The 16,525-nt window shown below is 38.4% G+C and overlaps 1 protein-coding gene across 7 annotated transcripts; it reads left to right on the forward strand.

Annotated features, from left to right (window-relative positions):
- The first annotated feature begins 352 nt into the window (after positions 1–352).
- TMEM41B (transmembrane protein 41B) lies at positions 353–15,799 on the forward strand. 7 transcript variants are annotated; one of them, XR_013957066.1, is made up of 9 exons: positions 353–589; positions 2,142–2,259; positions 3,401–3,529; positions 5,836–5,929; positions 6,783–6,887; positions 8,810–8,948; positions 9,865–14,720; positions 14,934–15,018; positions 15,191–15,799. XR_013957066.1 is itself a non-coding variant. In XM_080619700.1 (8 exons), exons 3-8 carry the CDS (start codon positions 2,222–2,224, stop codon positions 10,032–10,034), a joined length of 675 nt encoding a protein of 224 aa, XP_080475826.1. In that variant the 5' UTR covers positions 355–589; positions 1,303–1,430; positions 2,142–2,221; the 3' UTR covers positions 10,035–15,799. The 7 variants fall into 7 exon arrangements, 3 of the variants coding, with proteins under 3 accessions (XP_080475825.1, XP_080475826.1, XP_080475827.1); XR_013957064.1 differs by having other exon boundaries at positions 9,865–15,018; XR_013957065.1 differs by having other exon boundaries at positions 14,934–15,799.
- The last annotated feature ends 726 nt before the right edge of the window (positions 15,800–16,525 follow it).

Here is a 16,525-nt window from a genome sequence, read left to right on the forward strand (position 1 = left end):
AAGTAATGCTTCTTCCCCTCAGACCCCAATGCTGTTCGAGGCCCACTGAGGTACAGCCGTCCACTGCGGGGTTTTCGCCACCCTCTCTGAGAAAGGATGTAGACACACACGGAATTAAAGCCGCTCCCACACCTCACGCCGTTACTGAGGTAAAACAAGCTCACAACCGAGTTTTACCCTACTTTCCGCGGGCACGGCCGACCTGCACTTAGGGCTGAAAACACCAACTTGCATCCCACCACACTGAGGGGGGCACCCTCGCACGGCTTTTAAGCCGCCCAAACCAGCGGCACTCTGCAGTCGCGCATGCGCCATGCGGCCACTGGGGCGGGAACACGACCGCGACCCGGTGGGGTGAGCCGAGCAGAGGGGAGGAGAGGAGAAAAGGGGAGGAGTGACAGGTTTCAGCCTGCCTCCTTCCCGCGTCGTTCTGTGCCGGCAAGGCCTGCCCTGGCCCTGGTACGCCGGTCGGCGGGCGGGCCCAGGGGGTGTCGCGGAGCTATGGCGCAGCGGAGGGCGGCGGAGCAAGGGCCTTGCCAAGCGGTGGCAGCGGCGGCGAGCGGCAAGCACCAGCGGCAGCTTCTAGAAGGTGCTAGGGGTTGGGGCAGCGGGAGCGAGCGTCCTGCCAGCCGGGGACGGTGTCCGCTGGCGCAGAGGGCAACGTCCCTGGCCTACGCGGGCGTTTGACACGGCCGCTTCAGGGGCAGTCGGTGTGTGTGGGGTGAGGCGGGCCTCGTGAGGGGAGAGACTGCGGCAGCTGGGCCTGTTCAGTCGAGAGGAGACTGAGAGGGGATCTCATTAGTGCATATGAATGTCTCAAAAGAGAGTGCCAGGCTCTTTTGCAGTGGTGCCCAGCGACAGGATAAGGAGCAATAGCCATAAACTAAAACACGAGAAGTTTCACTTTGACGTGAGGAACAACTTCTTTGCACTGAGGAGCACTGGAACAGGGAACCTGGTCCCGCTGGCCCTGCTTTGGCAGGGGGTTGGACTAGGTGATCTTTAGAGGTCGCTTCCAACCCCGATGATTCTGTGATTCATGCTTGTAACTGCCACATGGATGTCTCCTTCGGTCTTAGCTCAGCCAGAGCACACCTGTGGGGTCACGCAGACCTCAAAGGGGATAGAAGTGCCAGCTTGTCCTGCCGGCTGTTTTGTCTGTGGGTTTCATTATGCTTTCACTGTGTTTTGCAACAGTGAGCTGGCAGTTTGACCTGCTTGAATGTTGTGCCTTGGCATTTAGTCATGCCACCACTGTTTGGGAATTAAAATATAGCCTTGCTATTTTTTTGTGTTCTTCAGGTGACCAAGACTGATACTCACTGTGAAGGTGTGCTACCCTGACAGTGTCAGAGTGTTTTAATACATACGCACCCTAGTGTGGATGCAGCGAGTTCTTACTGTCCATTCCTCTCTGTTTTAAATTTTGTGTGGGTATAGCTGTATTTGTGCCAATTGTTGTATCGCATGTGTATGGTCATATTGGTAAAAATCTAAAGTATAGAAGAGGCCTAAAATGTAATTGTGTCACTCTAAAGAATTCTAAAGCTAATAAAAGCTTGTATAGACGTATCCAAGAGAAGTCTATGAGTGTAAAATATGTGTAATTCTGAAGTCTTGAGAACTGTAATCCTTATATCCTAAGTTGGTGTGTGTTTACATATGTTTTTTCCTCATGAGTGTGTCTGTCCTGACTGGCTACTGGCTCTGGTGCTCTTTCTTAGGAGGGGATAAAATATAGTGAGCATGTCCAGAACTGCATTATCATACTGAAGATTTAAGTTCAAGTTAAATCTTTAGGTAACCAGATTGGCAAATGTCTGGCAAAAAAAGTTAAAAATACGTATGGCTTATTTTGTTTTGCTCTGTTTTTACAAATTTATTAATTGATGCTTAGATTCTTATGAACTGTAGAAGTTGACTTCTACAGGATGTTTGCCAGTGTAAGAACTTCAGACGTATTTGAAAGCTTTCAGGGAATGTGAGCTGTGTGTTGTATATATTAGTGAGAGCATTGGTGGGAAGATCATGTCCACAGAGAGCTTACCTTGAAGTTTCCTTGTACTACAAGTTTGAAGCCTGTTGTGAGAGCAGTGGTGTTTTGGTTTAGCTTTTTTAACTTTGTTATTGTTGAATTTCAGGAAAAGCACAGGCAGAAGGTGGATCAGCTCGGACATCACTGCTTATATTAGTGTCCATCTTCTCATCGGCTGCTTTCCTTATGTTCCTGGTATATAGAAATTTCCCACAACTTAGTGAGTAAGTATGGCAGGAAAGGTTAATTTATTTGCTTTTCATTCAGTACCAAATTGTAGAGGAACCTACATGGGGTTAAGTGATTTTTAAAGTGACATGAATTAATTATAGACAGAACCTAACATAAATGTGAGTTTATAACCTGGAATGCTAGGATAAAATGCATTAATATGGAACTACTAACTGGTAGGTTCTGTGAAAACAGAGTTGTACTTGACCTAGGATTTCTCTGCCACAGTTGAGATACCATGTTTTGAAAAGTTGCTGGCTGTCACATTAGCAATGGTAACTCACTGTGTTCTTAATTGTCTTCAGCTGAGAGGCAAAACATGCTTGGGTAGGCCTAGGTTTGTTTGAAAATTCCTTGTGTGCTGGCATAACTGGAGGCTGTCATCAGAAAGGGACATCCTTCTTTCATATCTAAGCTTCATGTTCTTTTTTCTCCTTTTTATTGCATCTAGTACTTGTGTTGGGAAGATAGATAGTTTGACAAGATGGAAGTCTGCTTGTCTGACAATTTTCTTTTTTTCTTTTAGTAGTTATTTTACTGTCTGATTAACTTGCTCAACAAGTTCAGTTTGCAACAATCCAGTCACTAAGTCTGGTACAGCGGAAGAGAGGACACTCAACTGTGCTGCCCAGGGTTGCACCAGATTAAGGTGTGACATGAGATTTTGCTCTTAAAGCTTTGTTTGTTTGTGAGGTAAAACTTTGCTGCTGCTCTTGGTGCACTTCAGATGTTAAGACCCTAGTGCTGAGGCAGTTACAGTTGGTTTTGGCTGAAATGTTGAGCGCTGTTCAGTTGCCAAGGTTTGGTTTGCGTAATTATTTGGTTTTGATCAGTACTTGGTAAGAGAAAAAAAATTTTCTAGGAATGAAGCAGATTATTGTAATGAATAAAGAAAGTTTGCAAGTATCTAAAATTGAGGATTTTCTAATGCAAAACAAATTTTAAATATTGTGTTCATCTGAGAATGTTATCGTAGTAGTTCATGTGGTTTGTTTGATGAGGCTGCAGTTTAGTGATGTAGTGTATCAAATTACCTATATATTACCTATATTCAGTAACTAATTTTATTATACTGTTTGATTATACTTACCACCATTTCTGCTTTTTTTTTTTTTTTTTTTTCTTTTTCTCCAGAGAGGAAAGAGAATGTATAAAGGTTCCTAGAGATATGGATGATGCAAAGGCCTTGGGAAAAGTCCTGTCCAAGTATAAGGACACATTTTACGTTCAAGTGTTAGTGGCTTATTTTGCCACATATGTTTTGTATCCTTTTTCAAATATAAAGGGCAGTTTTGATGTCATATTTATCTCAGAAAGAAATCTTGTATGTTCTTGATGATGGGTGAAGGTTAACCTACCTAGTGTGGTTATAGACACAAATATTCCAAAATCTTTGAACTTAAAAACATTTCTTTCATGTTTCAGTGTGCTTTTTGGACTGCGAGAAAGGATTGAGTAGGAAGAAATTGATGCATCATCTATAGTAGTAAATGGTGGTGGGGATTTGCATGCAGCTTCACCTTGACTCTGTCTGTTATGGACAATATTTTTAGCTTTGATATCAGACTCGGTCTCATTTTACTGTTTTGCTAACTTTTTTAATTGCAAACTGAATTTCCATTCAGAAATTACTGTTGATCCTAAGGAATACTGAGATTACTGCACTGCTCTTCTTTGAGATGTTCACAAGTGCCATATCAGGGTAATTTACAGAATATTTTGCAGCTTTTCTAAAAGAAAGTGTTTTGAGTGAGTTCTTTCATCTCTGTAGTGCCCACATTCAAAAAAAATTCTTTTAGAGAGCTAAATTTCTGAAGTAGTTTCTGCCTGGGGAGACACAAAGACTACCTGTGTTCCTTGTTAACTTTTTTTCTGAGTGCTGTATATGTTAATTAATCATTAAACACACTCTTAACTGGAACACTTAACTAAAGGTTAATAACTTAAAAGCTGTGTAAGAGGTCTGTTTTATAGTTTAATGCAGGAGGCTTTTGTAACTCGGAGAAAAATCGGCATTGGATGTGCTATTAGTAAGTGTCCTCTAGCTTGGTCTTTTTAGGTGTAGTTCACTAGTAATAGATTTATGAAGAAAGTTAAAATGTTAGTTTATATATTAACAAGAAATAGAACATAATTGGCTGTTTATTGAATTACTATAGCAGCTGATATGATCACACTTACTGTCTTAGCAGTAAACTGTGTTCAGTTGGCAAGCATGTTACAGTTATCTCAGAACCTTGACACTTACAAAAAGTTGTACTGGTTCTAATGGACTTGAGGAAGATTATTGGGCTTTGTGATATTTCAGTCAATTCAACTCAGATAAAATAGTTTGCAGATATAATTTTGCTTTATATTTCTATCTGAAGTGGGCAATACATCCTAGTCTCAAGCATACCTAGCAAGCCTTAAGCTCAAGGGCCTGTTTGCTTGTGATGCAGAAACTTAACTTTTGCCTTTTTGAAAAATTCTGACTGAAATTAGTGATCGTGTGTCCTAGTTTTATCTAGTGATTGCACCATATCTATTTGTAAGGAAGTAGAAATTGCCTTCATGTGTGTCTGTCTTCCATGAAACCCATAGTAGTTAATGGGTTTGGGCAGTTCTGTGAACATTTCAGAGAGAATATCTGAAATTTGCGTATCTCTAGTCAACATTGTAAAATCAGAAGTATGTGTTTTCTGTAATGTTATGATAAGTCTCCAGTGTCAGTTGGAGCCCAGAGAAAGAAGAATGTAGTACAGCTTTTATTACTTAGTGACTAATTTTTGTATGTGTAATGATCAATTGTCGCGGAATGGACTCAGTCAGAGATCAATGAGGTCAGACAAAGCCATTTATTCTAGAAAACTTAACTCTTTATATACTATTTCTTAAAGTTGTTTGCACTAACTTGGCACATTGTGATTGGATACGTATCTGTGAGGCCCTTAATAACTAACACATAGTTGGTTAAGCACAGGTGTGAGAACCTGACCTTCAAAGTTTTCCAACAGTCCTCAATTTATCAACTCAGTAAATTCCAGCTCCTTCTTATCTTGCTGGGATTCTCACTCCCAGTGCCTCATTCCCATCCTCCTTCACCTTTAGTTGTCCCTCGGTTCATGTCGAACTCCACGTAGGCACTTGCTGATCTGGGTATGTGGCTGTTCTTTGCCAGAAAATCATCCACAATCAATCTACTGCTTGTTCCTCTTGGGCTTTTGTTGCTCCTCTGCAAATGTGTTTTGAAATAAAGATCTTTATTTATATAAATTCCTATATAAATTCCTATATAAATTCCTATATAAATTCCTATATAAATTCCTATATAAATTCCTATATAAATTCCTATATAAATTCCTATATAAATTCCTATATAAATTCCTATATAAATTCCTATATAAATTCCTATATAAATTCCTATATAAATTCCTATATAAATTCCTATATAAATTCCTATATAAATTCCTATTTATACTTTCTCAATTGTAATATATATATCCTGACTGCTTATAAAATTAAGAAATGGGTAGCTTTTAATTTTGATTTGTTTGTTTTTCTTTTTTCCTTAAGTAAGATGCACCCAGCTTGCAAACGTTTGCTATTCCTGGGTCTATATTTCTCAGTATCCTGTCAGGGTTTCTTTATCCCTTTCCATTGGCCTTATTTCTTGTTTGTCTGGTAAGTATGAAAACTAGTTTGTGAGGGCATATATTTCTGTCTATTTGGAATATAACCAATCATCTGATCAGTTTCCTGTTTGAAATTATCAGAGTCTGAGTGAAATAGGGATGTACTTTAGTTTCTGAGGAATGAATAAGTTCTCATTCAGCTCTGTTGTGAGAATGGTGTTACCCGCAAAATTCACTGTAGCATCGGATGATGATCCAAAGGACTAAACTGTTTCTCCAAATTTTCTTAATAACGGAGGCATCTGAGTGTGAATCAGCCAGAGTTTCCTTTAAATTTGTTTAGCATCCACCAGAACCCGATTGTAATTTCAGAACACAATTACCGTATAGCAAAACACATTTATTTTTAAATGGCTTACATACCCAAGAAGCTTTGTTTAAGATACGAAATGTATGTTAATGACAAGCTTCAAAAAATACATAAAAAAGATGCAGTCATAATGAGCTGTAGTACATGAGAATGAGATAATTGAGTAGGTATAGAGGACCAAGTTGATGATTTTTCAAGTTAACATCTCTTTAATGCTGTTGTGTCCCTTATTTGCAAAGCTTTCACTGTTCAAAATCTTAAAACTGTAGAAGCACTCAATATTACCTGGTAAGTAATCAGCATTGTCTACTTTGAATGTTAAGATTGATCTACATGCCTTGGAAATAAAGGAGCTGTCTTGTCTAAGAACAGCATTCTTAGAGAGTGTATATACTGCTGAAGGAGAGCTCCTCAGCCCCAGTGGAGGGCTGCATAGGAGCAGGTATTATGCAGCCATGTAGTTAATGGGGATATAAGGCTTAAGATTAATTAGACTTTCTGCTCATTTGTTCTTTCTTTTTTTGTTTTTCAGTGTTCTGGACTTGGAGCTTCATTTTGCTATATGCTTTCATACCTAGTGGGACGTCCTGTTGTATACAGATATTTAACAGAAAAAGCAGTAAAATGGTCAGAACAGGTAAATTTTTTGGAGATGCTGAAATTTGTCAGAAAATGTATAGTATAATAGCATAGAAAACCAGGGCTTCATGCTTATGTATCTAGTCACAAACAAAGGATTCTGCCTCCTTTCTAACACTGTGTAATTATTTTCTCTGAGCCTTTTTAAACAGTGGGGAGTATTCCTGTTTTTATGGTATTTCCTGTGAGGAAGTTATTTTTACCTGGGAAGAGTTTGCAACTGATAACCCCCCTGATATAGCTCATGTCAGTAGGAAACCTCTCCAGTTTCAATTTAAAATAATAGCTCTCCTAGCATCAGAACTAATGAAAGCTGGGTTTGTGTAATTTATAGGGGAAGAAAACCCATAGCTGTATGTTTGATTGCAAAACGTTAATCTGAAGATGATGATGTGGTTGGAGCATTTGGAAACTTTCTTTTACAGTATCTGATAACATTACTTTCAGCAAGTGTTAGTTGTCAGATGAAGAGAAAAATTTGCAATTCAGAATCATAGCATGATTAGTATTTGACCTCATGACTCTTGCTTTGATACTGTGAAACATGAGGTTTTTTTTTGGTGGGGGCAAATATGAAGCACAACTTACAAATGTACTCTGTTCAAGACTTTTTTTTTTTTTTATTCATGTAAAAATAGTCTAAACTTCTTCCCTATTAGATAAGATGTAGAACTGAGTCTGATACATTTGACCTTATTAAATAATACAGTAGTATTTTGACTCTTGACCCAAGTAAATCCTGGTATCACAGTGTAATCTTGAGGCTGTTCTGGGTAACAAATGATTACTACTTCCACTAATGGAACTGGATATGTGATTTAAAATTATGTGATTACATGTGCAGCTCATATCTCACTGTTTGCAGGTTAATTGGACTATATCATGCTTGCATTTTGAGGACTAAGATGCAAGGTTAATTAATGCTTAAATATTTGTCCTTCACTAAGATTAAAAAACCCACAGTGGCATTACTGAACAGTAACAGGGCTACTGACTTCAGTGTTGTAGTTAAAGCTAAAGGGAAAAACAAGTTGCTACATGAGATTTAGGATGGAACTGCAATCAGACCAGGTTTGATTTCAGTTGTCTGAGGCCAGATGACCATGTTTAGGCTTGGTGAAGGTTTGCCAGGATAGGCCGGAAATGGTGGATGTTTTGCTATTCTTAAAAGTCGGTTTGAGGTTACAGTTCTCACTTGAAAGGGCTGATGTACTAAAATAGGCTGGAAGGAGAAGAGACTTTGATATAGTCCTAGTGTAATGAACTGGGCTAGACTCTAGACTTGAGAATATAACTAAGACTGTACATGAGGTTGGGGCTTTTGTGGTTGCTCCTGGGTAAATAATGCTAGGTGTTCTGACTTCTGGGTAGATAGGTTTTGCAACTGCCTTGGCAGCAGCCACCTGATGAACTTCAGAGCCATGACCTGGGTAAGTTTTCAAGAGAGGAATACAGCTGTGTTTGAAGTTTGATCATGAGTTATCATGGAATGGTTTAGGAGCAAATGTCACTGCTAGTTCCTGCAAAAGCTTTAGGAGTAGGATGACAAGCTGGCTATGCTGATTTGTGCTACAGTTAGACAGGCAGAGGTTGCTGTGTTCAAGTTAGGGTTCGGCCTGCTGCTGTGTCTAATTACTTGTTTGCTGTTTATGTTGGCTGATTCATTGCCATGCTCCACTACAGACTGGTATTTCCAGACTAACTTCATTACTGCTTAACGGTTGATTCACTGATGACTCTTCCTTGAGTCACTCATTGTTTAGCTGACTTTTATGTTTGCAACTTGTAACTTTCTACAAGAGATACTCAAAAACCCTCCTAAAAATACTCTAGTAGTAAAAGAATTGTTTAACTATTTCATGTATTTTCAAGGCAGGTATTTTTTTACTGATTATTTTGTTGTTGGTTTTCTTTTGGCAGGTTGAACGACACAGAGAACACCTCATTAACTACATAATATTTTTGAGAATAACACCTTTTCTTCCCAATTGGTTTATCAATATAACATCTCCTGTAATTAATGTGCCATTGAAAGTATTTTTCATTGGCACTTTTCTAGGTAAGAATTCTGGCTAATGACTCGCAGTTTGGGGTAGCCAGCAGAGGTATTATTTGCACCTGTGTATGAGTTATTCAGCAGAGATCACCACCTAGTGGAAGCCAAACGATTACACAAGAATATTTTTGTATTTCTCGATGTGTAATGTTTGTACCATCAAAAGATTTTTAGTAGTCAGGACTATTCTGATGCATTGAGTGAGAGGTGATGAGCCCAGTCTTAATTACTTGATTAAGGAAACATACATTATAAGAACACTATATTGGTAACTTTTCGTTTCGCTCAATGACTGAACACCTTCCTCAACTTCCGTAAGTTCCTATTTTGAGTTCAGTATAACTGTGTGAGGATGTATGGGACTTTGATCTGATGGATTTTTAATCTCCGCTCCATTTTGTTCATCATACTATATCTTCCTAGGAGTGAATTCATAATTTAACTAATGTAGTGCTAAACACTTTAGGTTCGTAATTGGTATATTTTTGCAAATGATTTTTAATCTGCTTAGGAAACTATCCGTATTTTTCCTTTATGAACTTAAAATTGGTTTGTAGAGAGAGCTTGAAATCTGCAGAGTCTAAAGAGCAAAGATTCTTTTATTAGTTACCTGTGTTTGATATTAAAAATATTTAAAATGGCATAAAGCCAGTTCTTTTGATAAGGGTTTTTTTGTCTTTGATTTTGTATTTACACTTCTCCAAAAACCAACAAAAACCCCACCAAAAACAAAAAAAAAACCCCACATGTGCAAGCCAACAGGGTCTGAAATTTTGGGTCTTAAAAGTTTGACTAATTTATGGTTTTTTTGCTGACAAGCTGTTGTGTTTTTTTTGTTGTTTGTGTGTGTGTTTTTTTTTTGTTTTGTTTTGTTTTGTTTATTCCTCTGCCTTCCTACCATTCTAATTCCCCACTCCAGGTGTGGCACCACCGTCTTTTGTAGCCATTAAGGCAGGAACAACGCTGTACCAACTTACAACAGCAGGGGAAGCTGTTTCCTGGAACTCTGTTTTTGTTCTCATGATTCTAGCCATCCTCTCCATCTTACCAGCTGTCTTCCAGAAGAAACTGAAACAGAAGTTTGAATAAGGATCAGACTGGACCAGAATTTCCCATACTTCATCTCAGGATCAGCACTTCTGATATTTGTATATTTGCTTTTCTATTGGATCTTAAGCAATTAAAGAGAAGGCTTGTAATTGATAAGAATGTCTTTAAATGAACACATGGCCCAAAATTGAAGGAACTGTGTTCAGAAATGTACTACATATAGTTTTGTAACCAAACCATCAGTGTTTTACTTTGGGAGGGGGTGAATGTGGCACTGAGGATGAGGGAAGTGTAAACACAGATGTAATGTTTTGCTCTGATTATATGCAGGGCAAAAAAATGTTATGTAGACATAAACTACAGATAATGCTTTCTGAAACTTGCAGGAAACCTTAATTATTCAGTCCAGTTTTGTAATATTCTCTGTAGGCGTGCATGTGATCTGGTCTTGAGTACATTTCTCATCAACAATATTTCTGGGTTTTTTTGCCTTTGGGAGTTCCAAAATAATAACAATATAATAACGGTGCTCACTTAGAAACAAAGGGGGGTTTGCAGTACTTTAATTACAATGATATTCTCAGTCTGATTGTTTACTTCTACTTATTAGCGCTGTGTGGATTTAAATACTTGAACCGACATCTGCTTTAACAGATTTAACTGGATTAACAAAGGCAAAGTGTCACATCATTCCCTCTTGTCCCCTGTAAAGTTTTATTCTGGGAAAGATATGAAAAGGGAGAGAGCAGGTTAGAATTTTGATCGTGGCTGGTTGATGATTTTGACTTTCTAATTTTTATTTTTTTACTGTTGATTATTTTGCCAATATTTCACTTGCTTAGATTTATCCTGCCAATTTAAGAAAATGATTGTATGATTATATGATTATATAAAACTTTCAGTTCTCAAAAAATTTAAAATGTTTAAGCAATTGTCATGGTTTAGCCCTAGCCGGTAACTTAGCACCACACAACCACTCACTTATCCTCCTTTTTCCCCTGCTCCACAGGGCAGGATGGGGAGGAGACTCAAAAGAATGTAAACCACACAGGCTGAGATAAGAACAGTCCAGTAACTAAAAAAAAAGTAAAATATACTGATAATAGAATACCAACACTAACAACAAAAATTATTTATAATAGGAAACAATAACAACAAAAAAAGCTCAGAAAACACAGTTGCTGACCACCTATTGACCAATACCCAGCCAGAGCCGAGCGCTGATCGGTCCCTTCTGGATGACTGCCCCCAGTTTATATCCTGGGCATGACATGCTATGGTATGGATGTGGTAGCCGCTTTGGCTAGTTTGGGTCAGGTGTCCTGTCTCTGCTTCCTCTTGGCTTCTTGTGCCCCTCCTCACTGGCAGAGCATGAAAGACTGAAAAGTCCTTGACCAAAGTAAGCACTGCTCAGCAGCAACTCAACCATTGGTGTGTTATCAGCATTATTTTGGGACTAAAGCCAAAACACCGCACTAAAACTAAAGCACTGCACCAGCTGCTAGGAAGAAATTTTAACAGCTGAAACCAGGCCTATATCTGCCCCTTATTCCATGCCATTTATGTCAAGCTGAGGTTCCACATTTTCCAATATACCAGTATCTTTTTTGTCTGTTTTATATATATGTATATATATATGTATGTATATACACACACAGAGGTATCATTCCTTAGTCCGTGGACCATCCCTATGAAGTTTGCTGCATTCATTCACTCCATGATCTGTTGTAACAGTCCTTCAGGGCAGGAGACATGGTGTGTGGTGTTGAATTGTTGCCTGATGATGTCACCACTGAGCTCATCTGGTCTCATCAAAGTTCATTCTTTGTTGAGGTGATAGATCTGAGGGAAGTCAGGTTCAGTCAGTGGTGACCTGGGAGACTCCTGCTGCTGCTGCCATTTTTTCCTATGGCTATTTTCTGCTAATGATCATGACAGTATGTATTTTCAGAGCCCAGAGTGGCAGAGATGGGCACATAGCTGAGGGGCTATAGAACCCTTATATAGCAGGCAACAGCATGTAATTGAGTTTATTGGCTGTTTTCCCTCAAAATTAAATCCCCTTGAGGTACACACTAGACTTCCGCATCTTCTCACATTACCCACCAAGTATATCTAGGTTCCTGAGCAAAAGCAATCCCATGAGTGGGTTTGCCTTTACCTGGAGCAGGAATAACCCAGACTGTCTTCCCCAGCAAATTCTTCATGTGCACCACAGGAACTTCGTCACCCTCTGCAGTACATAAAAGTTCCGATTAGGCTGGGCCAGCCCTGTTGGCAGATCCTCTGGTGTTGACCAACCAGGTGGCTTTTGGTAAATGTGTATCCCAATGTTTGAAAGTCCCACCGCCCATCGCTCTCAGTGTAGTTTTTAACAGCTCATTGTACCGTTCGATTTTCCCAGAGGCTGATGCAGGACGTCATGATGTGCTGTGGTATGGAAGACTCTACTAGGAAGAAAATTAACTGTTAAGCTGAAACCAGCACAGCAGTGTAATTTTGATTACCATTTCTCAAGCAATACATAAAGAGTATAAAATTTTCCATTGCAGGTTGATTAGCTAGAAGAAATGTCAGCTAGGCAAATTGGTGCAATTTTTACTAAAAAGCTGATTCTGAATAATATTCAAAGCATCATGTAACAGAAGGCTTTTTTGTCAGTGTATATAAAATTGACAGGATCGTTCCATTGTCTGGTAAGTCAGTAACTGGCAAGGGCAACCATCTATGATTTACCTTTAAGCAGAAGTATATATATTCACTCAGTAAGGTATACGATACCTCTCCTTGTATGCTTATAACTGTTGTAGCTTGTAATGTTAGTGGAATTCCATAAAGTCATGCCCTGGTAAGCAAGGAACTGGGGTGTGCATTTAAGTTTTATCCTACTGAAACCAGTGCTGCTTATATGCTTTAAGTTGGTGCCCCTAAAGTATCTTGCTGAAATGGCAGTTGGCACATTAGCATATGCTCCAATTCAAGCGTTTATTTGTCTGTATCTTCATGTTATCATACAATAGATCATTGAGAGCTGTTTCATAAATGTGATAATGTGCAAGGTACTGCTACCTTAAAGGGTTTTGGGGTTTTTTTTTGTAACATAATGTTAATTGACTCCTTTGATTCATCACAGTATTACATGTAAATATTCAGTAAATATTATTGATATACTGTCTTTTATTTAAATTCAGGCTGTACAGTAAATGGTATTTTTGACATAGATGGATAAAGGAATTCATATTACTACTGTTTGCAAGTTTATCGTAAGATCATTTAGCTTCAGTAGTTGGTTTGTTATTAGAATTTAAAAGTGTATTTTATTGGCATTTAAAACTGAGCAGTGATTACTTCTGTTGCTACAGTTTTGATCTCAGAGGTTGCCTACCCAGGGGATTTATTCCATAGTAAACTTTAGGGTGAATTTAGCTGTTGTAAGCGTCTCCTGGACTGTTGGCGTATGAAGTTGCTGTACATTTACAGCCTACTTTTCTGCATAGTTAGTTTTTCATGCAGATGAACTTTCAGAATAAACTACTTACTACTTATTGCCCAGTGGTTTTTCTCAGTATTTGTCTCAATTTCTGGTCAATTACAGATGCTGTTGTGAAACCTTTTCTGTGCTGTATAAAGCCAATGTTTGGTGGAAACAAGGTTCTAAAGGCTAAAGAGGGAACACTAAACGCTAAAGAAGGAACGGAACTTTTTCAGTTTAAAGTGAATCATGCTGTTGCTTGACATTTTCACTTGAGTTGTATTTCACTGTGTAGATGGGATCAGGCTATATCATCGAAAAACCTGTTGTGTTTCAGCCATGGACTGTGTTCCCATCACAGTGGCTAAAAGCCTTAAGACTTTAAAAAGGTCAAAAATAAGGTTCTTTCCTTTTGCAAAACCTTAGTGATTTTTTTTTTTTTTAACCTGTTCCTTCTGTGTTTATCTTCAGCTGCCAATGGCCTCAACCGGTTTCCTACCCCACAAGGGCTAAGGGTGGTGAGGAGTAAGGAAAGCCTTGTGGAAAAAGACAAAAAAGCGCTGTGTTGTGGAATACTCTACTAGCCTACATTTTTAGGGAATCCAGCAAGTGATCCAAGAGATAGCTGTAATATTTTGATAGGAAGAAAGTGACTACCATGAAACGAACCAGGACAGGCAGGTGTAGCTTTTATTTTACTTGCAAGGAGTTTTGAGCAGTTAGGTGACCTATCTTTTGGAATGTTTTGTGATACCTGCATGACATCATCACTAAATGTCTCTTGCCATTTGATAATAAAGCTATTACATAAAACATGGAACATTGTATCTTTTAGTACAATGAAGCATACTAAACTTCACATTAAGCTTTCCTTTTTTATTGACCTGTTTAAAAGGGATGAATTCTTCTTAAATGGGGTTTTTAATGACTGATTAAAAATGAAACTGAGCTGTTTACATCTGTAGATGAGATTAATTTTGTTTCTACCTCTTTCAGAATATGTAGATAAACTTGAATTTTCTGTCTAATTTCTCACAACAGTAATTTTGAAAAGTTTTTGTATTTTGCACTGAAAGGCATAATTTGCTTTTTTATGAATTCTTGATGAAAGGCTCATGTGCTGAAGTTATATTTCATCTTCCCTTTATATTCTGTTCTTTCCAGTTTATGAAATTCTCTTCTTGTGCCTTGTATAGAAAATTGATGCTGAAAGCTTGCCAAAAGGTTAAGAAAACAGAACTGAAAGTTAAAAGGTGTGAAGTCTTCTTAAAAAGTCAGTATTATGTAAAGTCAAAGCATGGCTTTTGTTGTTAGGTAACTGAAAGATTTTTGTGTGTTGTTCCTGAGCCTATTCATTCTGTATAGTTTCTGTGATAACCTATTTTTATGACAGTAACTAAAATGCAGTGTGGATTGCTCTGCTTTGCATTAGAACTGATGTATGTTTCCTGCCTCATACTCTGCAGTTCACTGGGATTAAGCTGCCCTACCAGCAGAACGGACTCAGCTGGGTAGCTGATTGAGGACTGAAATACCCAGCAGTTACTGCAGGTACAATTTTGTGAACGTACAGACTAACTGAAATAACAGCCTTTGTGAGAGTGTTGCTACAGGAATGAAATTCATACCTCCAGTGTTTTGCACTAGAAATTTATTAAAGGAACAAACCAGGAAATGCATTTCTTGTTTAGTCACATACTTTTTTTCTTTCTTGTAATAACAGTGGAGTAATGACTCTGGGAATTGTGGGAGCTGAAGCGCTAAGAATCATGCCTTCTAGTCAAATTCCTCTGTTCAAAATTAAGTTGGGCACAGAGAACAAATCCCATCCCAGAAGTGCTGCCTGAGTGCCTGTCCATTCCTTATCACCCACTACAGAGCTGTGCCAGAAAGGAGAAGTCAAACTATCCCTCAAATATATAATACTCTATTTTTCATAATGTAGGACAATTGCTTTTGCAAGATTACAGAATAGTTTTGCGTGGTTGGTTTTTTTGTTTGTTTGTTTGTTTTTTGCCCCTCCAGAAGGCTGAAAAAAATACAGTTCAAATTACAGAAAACTTTCATTCTGTTGTAAATGGTGTGAGGTTTGTGAATCATGTATTTCAGTATAGCAGTGTTAAGAGGGAAAAGAAAGAAGTTTTGACAGGAATGTGGGATCCAGAGTGAGCTTTTCAGATTTCTCCTCAAAGAGAAGTCAGTTATTCTGATTATTTCTATGGCCAATCGATGTCTTGCAATGATACACATTTCTGTTTACCTCTCAGCTAGTGGCTCTATAGCTCCAGGTCACCCAAACTGAAAGAAGTTATGGCCTTTAAATAATGGCAATTAATATGAATAAGAGTATAATATGTTTACTAACATACCATAACTCCCCTTCCTGACCTACTGTAATAATTCATGTTTCATTGTTTCCTAGTACACAAGGAAGAATCTGGGCCTTGATTATGAGAGCTAAATCAATGACTGGTGTATAACTATGCAAGAGGCCTTGTAAAAGCTTCTTTCTGTAGATGGTTTTCAAAGCACAGAAAATTCTGCTTCTGCACATCTCTAGGACTTCAATATCATCTTCATAGCCTCAGGAGGTCAGCAGGCTCTGGAGAGGAGTAGGAGTGCCACAGTGGGACATACCTTTTAAAATTTTGCATTGTAAGTAAGATGTAATGTTATGGGAGTAAGTTCTGATTTTTCTTTCACAACACTTGCCCTTGAGCAGTTGTATCCAATAATTTGGAATTTGCAGTGTTTACTGGACTTGGAAAAATTCTATGCCATGAAAAGGTGCTTTGAGCAAATCACAATTCCACAGACTTTCTCAACATCATAAATAATACTTAGAAGAATTCATAATGTAGTTTAGTGTTGTGGCCTTACTCAAGAACATCTAAGCAATTCACAAAGTTTACTGACAAAATTGCCATATTTTGGGTGTTTCCTGTGATGAAAATGTTGCTCAAGAAGACTGACAGATTAAAGCTACTAGCCTTTGAATTAGGCATCAGAGATGTTGCTTGTGGTCACTAGGCAAGAGCATTTCAGAAATTAAATAATC

Source organism: Psittacula echo (genome assembly GCF_963264785.1).
Source record: "Psittacula echo genome assembly, chromosome: 5".
Classification (NCBI taxonomy): Eukaryota; Metazoa; Chordata; class Aves; order Psittaciformes; family Psittacidae; genus Psittacula; species Psittacula echo.